Source organism: Phallusia mammillata, unplaced genomic scaffold, assembly GCF_965637545.1.
Source record: "Phallusia mammillata unplaced genomic scaffold, kaPhaMamm4.hap1.1 HAP1_SCAFFOLD_346, whole genome shotgun sequence".
In the NCBI taxonomy this organism is placed as follows: domain Eukaryota; kingdom Metazoa; phylum Chordata; class Ascidiacea; order Phlebobranchia; family Ascidiidae; genus Phallusia; species Phallusia mammillata.
Genome location: NW_027649076.1, coordinates 1,835 through 9,696, shown reverse-complemented (window position 1 = coordinate 9,696; position 7,862 = coordinate 1,835). Strand labels below are relative to the sequence as shown.

Below are 7,862 nucleotides of genomic sequence, written 5' to 3'. Positions count from 1 at the left end.
AAACCTAGGCGCATGGCTTGATTACTTCATTTGATAAGATTGACATTACAATTGCATAATATTTTATTTGCTGTTTGCATAGATTTATTATGTTATATCTGCAGGAATGTAGTAAAAACGTACATCGGAAAATATATTTGAAAAAGGAAATTGTGCAACTTTTTTATTTACAACATGGTACTGGTTATTTACACACAACCAACTTAATTGATTATGGAACAATTAAACTAGACTTTTAGTCGTTTGTGTTTTACATATCACTAAAAATTATTTACGATTGACTTGTGGGACGTCGAGGAAACATTCGTGTTTCCAGAAAACGAACTGTACATTGAGACCATTTTTAAACTCAAAGTGGCACATAAAAAATAGCAAACAACTTAAATTGTTTTATTGGAATTTGTTAGCGATCTGTTTTTGTTTCAAAGACAAACGTTTTTGTGCTGACAACATTTCTAACATGTAATTTTTAGACCCAAATTTTTGCCCTTTCAGGCGTCCCCACGCACATAACATAACCGCGAAAGAGAAAGTTAAAGTGCAAATGGATAAAAAGGCCACTGTAACATAGGAATTATACGCTTTTATTATACAACGGTAAGTTTTTGGATGATGGTGTTTTGTGTAGCACAAATAGTCGGGCTTTAGAAAAAAATACCAACTTAAACCGAGACCAACAATAAGAGCAACAGTCAAAATAATTTTTATTAAGTACGAGGTTAAGTTGATTAAAACCGAGCTTTGGTTTAACGAAGAGTTTAGTACAATTGTTTTCATTTTGTCCAGTTGTTCATTAACTTTATTACTTTTTCGTTTTTCTTGTGGCTTAAATCGATTGGTGTTAAATTTTTCTACTTGATCTACTGAAATGGTGTCTAGATGCTCATACACAAACTTCCATCCGCTCATGACAAACCGTGCCTCCGGATGTAATCTCCAACTAAAAACAAGGGTACCCATCAGGAGAGCCAATATAGTTATGAAACACTCAAAATTCCGTTCTATCCAGGAGAGTTGAAAAACACAGGAAGCAATGGCATGAGGGTCTGAAAAAACGACAATAAACTTGGATAAGCAGGTAGATAAAAGGTTTGTGTGGAACGCATTAAAACAGAAGAACACACCAATAGATTCCTCTCGACAAAACAAGTGATTAGTTAAGTAGTTTCGATCGGACAATGAGGACAACTTCACGAAAATAAAATCTGAAAAAGATTTGAGTCTTAAGGTAGTTTGTTGCACAAAATGTTGAAGTTCAGCTTTCATGTCAACGAACCTGGTGTTGTGCTTTCGCAGAAATCGTATGTTGCACTTGAATTAAATATTTTGCTGGTAGGTATGTGACCGCATTGATCTTCCGCACAGACAACTGCGATACATACTATTGATGAACAATTGAGTCATTGGATGGTTAACTTTTAACAAACAATTATAATTGCATGAAAACAAAATCTCCAAAATAAACTACAGGACAGGATGGCAGGTTACCGTTATTTTACTGATTAATGATTTTTGATGCCGAAAGCTTTGCTTGTTTGTATCTTTGTGTTTAAATACCTTAAAATTTTTGGTGAACTTATGGTTCTAAATGTGTTACGTTTTATTGTTACTTAATTTTATTACTGCATTTTTTATTTTTGCCGTATGATCCACAATATGAAAAAATAAATACCCAAGTTAGTTTTGCAACACGAAAGAAGTTTGTCTTCGGTCCCAGGAATGTAGTTTTCAGTCATTTGCCCGAGAACCAGCATAATGACAAGGAAGAACATTAAACATGTTTCCCACCAGGGAACTATTGTTAAAAATGGGTATTCAAACAATTTTAAAGAAAAATCGTCTATGACCGGCATTATGCTGATAATGACAAATGTAAATAAGGTAGTAACACAAATGAATACACTGTACAAAAGTTATTTAATCAGATTTAGCAAACAAATACTTCCAGACAAAGCACCAAAAAAAATTTACAAAACACAAAAGCACACAAAACAAACTTGCCTTTGTAAACAATAAAACAACGCTTATACAGTGCAGCGGGGAAAAGTTTTACAAAAAAGAGGTGACGCGGCAGAATAAATTAATTAGCACCCCAGGTTCAGGGAATTACCCTAATTCGAAAAAAGTCAGACCGGAAAAAATCCACAATCTGAGGCTGTTGGGGTTTGTACTTAAGTATAACACATATTATTTTAGGTTTAATTTGCCAAACAAGAATACACAAAACAAACATTTTAGTGTAATCATCTTCAAAGAAATAAAATAAACAGATCAGCGAAACAGCGACGCACATTTGCGGATAAATGCAATTGGCCGAGTATGTTTCGACAGTTTTTTTTTTGCTTTTGAACGAAACTAGAGCGGAATGTATAAAAGCCATGAAGAATGTTTTAACGTATTTTACATCAATGTGTGTCGACCACTGGTTTATGGCATGGGGGCTAACCCCAACAGAATTTTATTTAAAACACATTTTTATTGTTTTAGACGCCGTTTTAACTTGTGTTGGGGCGGTAAAAGCTACATTCGGATGACCATTGGATCATAAAGTTGTCATCAAGCTATAAATGTTTCAATCACTGTTTTACATGACCATCACAGAACCAATTTCATTCACTTTCTGAAGCAGTATTTTCTTGTTGTCGTCTCCGATTTTTTTGAGGAACTTTCTGAGGGCAGCATCAGTTATTTTCTGCCGTTCAAGTTGACTCTCCTGCACAACATAGGCTATGTATTGTATATCTTTCAAACTCCATGCCTTTTCCAAATCTGCGACAAAAGATTCCGTCGCGTCTTTTTTGTTGTTGCATTCTTGTAGTTTAACGTCTTCTGTGATCCTTTCCAATTGCCACAGACAGGCATTAGCTTGCATTTTTGGGGTTTAATACGCAAAAACCTGCAACGCAGAGGAATATTATCTCTATTGACCTAAAACCGACGATCTACAACATAATTTTGGGAGCCTGGCTTGATTCGGTGTAACATCTTCAATGGGCCCGGCGTACTTATAAATGGGTATGTCGTGAACGCTGGTCTGCATGAACGCAATATCTGATCCAATTATGAATGTATTCATCTTAGTACAACATATTAAGGTCTAATATAAATAGTGTCCATCTTGTTTTTTTATTGTTTAACTTGTTGCCAACTCAAAAGTTTTGTCAATAGGTGACAATATTTTTTATTTTAAGTATTTTAATAAATGGTGATTGAGATAGTCCAGTTTTAAACTCTTTTAGACCATTAAAACTGGGACCAGCAGACATTTGCAAATTTATAGTTCGAAATTGTTTGTACCGACGTTTTGACTTAGGTCGCTTTCATCTGGATAATAACACTCAAATCGTCAAGTAAAACCACATGCAAATTTGACTTAATACAATACTAGGAGCTAAAAAAAAGACGTACCAACCTGATTATTAATTATATAACAGCCATGAGGTGCTTCGTCATGCGTTTGCTTAGTTAACATATTACGCAGCAACTCGAGTTACTCAGCAACTACCTGATTTTTAGTTACTATGCTGGACATGATATGTGACCAAGAGTGTCGATCAGGGCTCTTCAACCTTTTTAGTGAACTATGCGGAACCTCCCATAAAATAATTCTGATGAATGTAATACAAGTAGGCTACATCAAAGAAAAAACAAGCATTTTAACTTAACACACTTTAAAGACCTAATAAAAGTTGACTTCAGTTAAACGACTCACTGAAACGCATTGCCTTGTTAGTAGGATCGGTCGTTTCTACAATTATCTGGCAATTTAGCCAGAGTGTATAAAGGCTGTGCTTATTACGTCACAATTGATCAAAGGTGTAACCAAGGATAACTAGATTGCACAGGCGAGCATTGTCTTCGCAACAGTGATATCATTATGAATCATTCATGTTTGAATTGCTACACCAAACCGCTGCGAGCCCTGTGCAACCCTTAATGTTCACGAAACCTATAAGGGCTGTACGGAACCCGCAGAACCCCGGTCGAAGAGCCCTGGGGTAAATCTAATGTTGCCCACAGTGGTCCCTAGAGCACTCAGGCAGTCATTTCTATACACATTTTGACTTGCATTTTGCTTGTGTGCACCTTGAACCTTACAAAGAAGATCAGATTTGTATGCGTTTCTATAATTAGGGTCCATACCTTCAAAGCCCAGTCCGACGTACAACTTTGAACGGGGTAACAACATGTGATTAAGTGGCACGAAAAACCAGACACTGCTCCAAAAATAAAATAGGGGTGCCCAACATATTTTTACTCATGATCGTCTTAAGGTAGTCAAAACTCTCAGAATTTACCATTCCAATACAAATAAGCAATATATTTGTTAATTACAAAAGGATAATTTGCATTTTTTCGACCTCTGTTTCTGTTTTTATCGTGTTTTGGATAATATTTTTGTTACAACCCAATAAAATTTTCTCGAGCGCCATTTAGAAACTTGATCCATTATTAATCTTGAAAATACAATACTGAGAAAAAGTTTAGGCCAAAATTAATTTTGTTTAATAAGGCCAAAACAGCTATTTATTTCAAAAAATAACAAACCAACTAACAGGACAAAGTAACATTACAAATGCAACTATTAGTTTTGTGATGTAACGATGCATCTGCTCAGGGTTTGCCTTGTAAAGATATCAACATTTCTGAATGATTAATCCTCATATTGAAGTGTACAGCAATATTCCTCAAAAACGTGTTAAAAACAACTATTTATAAAAAAATGTAGTTAAACTTCTATTTTTTATCGCTGTAATGCGACATACTTTAGATCAGTACATGGTATAAGTATATTGTTTCGTCGGACATATGTGATGTCAGTTACTTCACCTTGTCACGTTCCCACATTTTAGCGTTTGCTGACCTTGAATGGAAAATTCGATGTGTCACGTGGCTGTGAACTTGCGGTGTCGCATGCGGCCCTTCATTGAAGCTTGTGCGGCCCGCAGAGACGCTTGGATTTCAAAAGTACTGGTAAACGAGTCCAATTATTACATATTTTTGAGCTGAGAAATGCGCCTGATGGTAGTTTTCTGCGATCTGGCAAAATGAGGCTAGAATCAAATGTGAATTATACTTGCAGTTAAGCATATTTGGTAAGAAACAAAGCAAAATCACTTTGTGATGCACATGTGCGGCCATCGATCCAATTTTGACATTGATAATTGGCCCTACAGTAACAAAGGTTGCCCACCCCTGGTCTAGTACATCACATGTCTGTTGATAGCCCACTCACAAGTGCCTATCTATCTATGTACATCCCTTTTTATTTTAGCACAATTAAATGTTATTGTACTTAATGCAAACAATGACTTTGAAGTCACACGCTGCTCTTTGTTAGCATGCAAACTCAAACAATATTTCACATTAGTTGTAAACAACACATTTGTTGGTCACCTAACCTAAGGTTGATAACCTTTATTGTTTGTGACGCTGTTTATTGTGTGACCTGAATGAAGTCAATTGATACCAGCCAATAAACAGCTGGTTCGATGTACGGGCAACAAACTACGTTGCTCGGAAGCATTGCGAATTTATTCTACACTATGCATTGAGTGGTAACTTGAGTGACGAATAAACAAATGACACCTGGCGTAGCGTGGAAGTGGCAAGTGGAAAGCACCCGAAATTTTTTTCTATCTTTGAATTGTAGAAAATTTTATACCCAACAACGTCCCGACAGAACTTTTTTGCCTATCTTCTATCGATTTTGCATAAACCTTAAGGAGCAAGAACATGTCTAAACATTAATTTTTATCAAAACAATTTCAGCAGTTAAATGTTATCATCATTTCAAAATGTCTACCAGATTTGATGCAAAACGTGTTTGGTGGTCCACAAGTGCTGACATAAAAAAAACTAATTCAAAATAAATAAAATCGATATGAAAAGTAAATAAAATTCAATTTGAAAACGACGAAGTCAGATATTTGAAAGGAAATCAAAACGCGAAACAAAACAAGCTTTTTTCCTGGTGTCAGATGAGTGCCAGTTTCAGGTGTGACGACATTTTATAGATAAGGCCGGGCTGTGGATGTATGGTTACTGCTTGAGTAGTTGCCATTTTTACATGCAGGCATTGCATCTTTTTAAAAATTTTCAGAAACACATAATTTTATTGATAATACGAACGCATGCTACATGTATAGTGGAATTAATTTTTCAAAGAGGTACATTACCTAATCCAATTGCTTTTAGGTTTTAAGAGTTCCTGTGGTATCTAAGTTGCTCGAATAAGTGGATGATTTAGTTTTCTGCAAACGCAAGGATTAGTAAGTTCAAATTTGTTAACTTACTTTAATTATTTTAGGTAAGAGAAGCACATGATTATGAGCATCTTTGTTCAATAGACATATGTGATCTAAATTGCTGACGTCCATGCCACATGGCATTTCCACATATCAGAGTTTGATGACTTTAAACGAAAATTCGATGTGTCCACTTGCGAGCTTGTGGTGTCGCTGTTTTTTTATAGGACAACAAACCAATTTGTATCCAACAAGTTAACCGTTAAATTTTACAAAATGTCGCAAATGTAAGAATAAAAGCGTCAAGCCACGGCCTGTCTCTTGCCAACTGCAATTATGAGACTACAAAGATGTGCACTGCCAACAGTTTAATAGAATTTTTTCAATTTTCGAAAAACGTTAATTATCTCAAGTTGACACTGGAAAAAAAATTCTTCAGCCATTTGTCACTTAGTAGTGGTTGTAAACAATCACATATATGTAGAATTAAAAACCTGCAACTAGGTAATTAAGAGTTTGTAGCGACCCTTGTCACCTATGCTTTTCTTTCGAAGACTAACGTTTGCCTTTTTCGTGTTGCTGGCACGTTTTTGGGTTTTTCCTTTTGTGCGCGTGTTTACCAGGGGTTTGTAGTTGACTCGTCATTCTATATTTGCGATTAAAATAAACGGACGCTTCATTGAGTGACCTCAAGTCCAGGAACGACTTTTCTGGAGTACATGAAAAACATGTCAACCGACGGAGACACCCAGCATGCTGTTGCAATTAGACTTCCTACTATCTGGTCAGCAGAACCACGTGTTTGGTTCCAATAAACTGAGGCACAATTTTTTTTAGATAGCATAGTTGGAGACCAAACAAAGTTTTATTTTGTAGTGTCAAGATACAGCCAAGCGTATAATCTATTTAATGGAATATCCTCCAGTGGAAAACAAGTTCGCATCAATTAAACAAAGACTACTGGATCCTTTTCGTTTATCAAATCAAGAAAGAGCAGTACGCCTACTGGACAAGACACCTCTAATAGAGGAAATGCTTGCCCTAAGGGGAAAACACCGGTCTTGTTTTCTTTTTGAACATTTGTTTTACAGCACATGCCATAAGATATTCGTATTGTCCTCGTTCAAAAAAATTTGAAAAACCTTCGTGATTTGGCAAAACAGGCTGATAGGTTATGGCTTGCCAGGACGAGCAACACAGACTACACCATTTCCAAATCAAGAAAGCAGAGACAAACCAAATATAACACACCTTTCAGGAACAAGAACAGTAGACAATATTGTTTTTACCACCGGCGTTTCAAACGAGATACACGACAATGTCGTCCAACATGTGATCCACACACCCGAAAACGCCAAGGCCGGTTGTCCTGTTCATTGTGGAACAGGACAACCGGCAAACCACACAATCTATTTCTCGTGTGGTATGGAACCTCTTGTTGCAACTTTCTCGTTGATACTTGTGGTGAAATCAGTTTCTTTTCGCCTTCCGGGTATGAAAGAAGAAATAACCACAAGGAACGAAATCTCACAGCAGGTAACTGCAGCAACATAATAATCTACGGTTGCAAGTTAATTTCTCTTGATATTCCTTGCGGCAAGTTTCAATGGAAGT

General features: G+C 36.2%; 1 protein-coding gene across 1 annotated transcript; it reads right to left on the bottom strand.

Annotated features, from left to right (window-relative positions):
* Positions 1-390: 390 nt before the first annotated feature.
* On the bottom strand, positions 391-2,872 carry LOC145208744 (uncharacterized). Its single transcript, XM_080079014.1, has 5 exons — positions 2,589-2,872; positions 1,673-1,857; positions 1,277-1,369; positions 1,125-1,205; positions 391-1,046 (listed from the first exon to the last, which is right to left on the bottom strand). The coding sequence occupies exons 1-5, from the start codon at positions 2,870-2,872 to the stop codon at positions 391-393; spliced, it is 1,299 nt and encodes a 432-aa protein (XP_079935140.1).
* Positions 2,873-7,862: the final 4,990 nt, after the last annotated feature.

Coding starts and splice junctions, on each gene's coding strand:
- LOC145208744 (XM_080079014.1), bottom strand. CDS start 2,872: ATGCAAGCTAATGCCTGTCTGTGGCAATTGGAAAGGATCACAGAAGAC. Junction 1,206..1,276: donor CTGCGAAAGCACAACACCAG/GTTCGTTGACAT, acceptor AATCTTTTTCAG/ATTTTATTTTCGTGAAGTTG. Junction 1,047..1,124: donor TTGTCGAGAGGAATCTATTG/GTGTGTTCTTCT, acceptor TCGTTTTTTCAG/ACCCTCATGCCATTGCTTCC.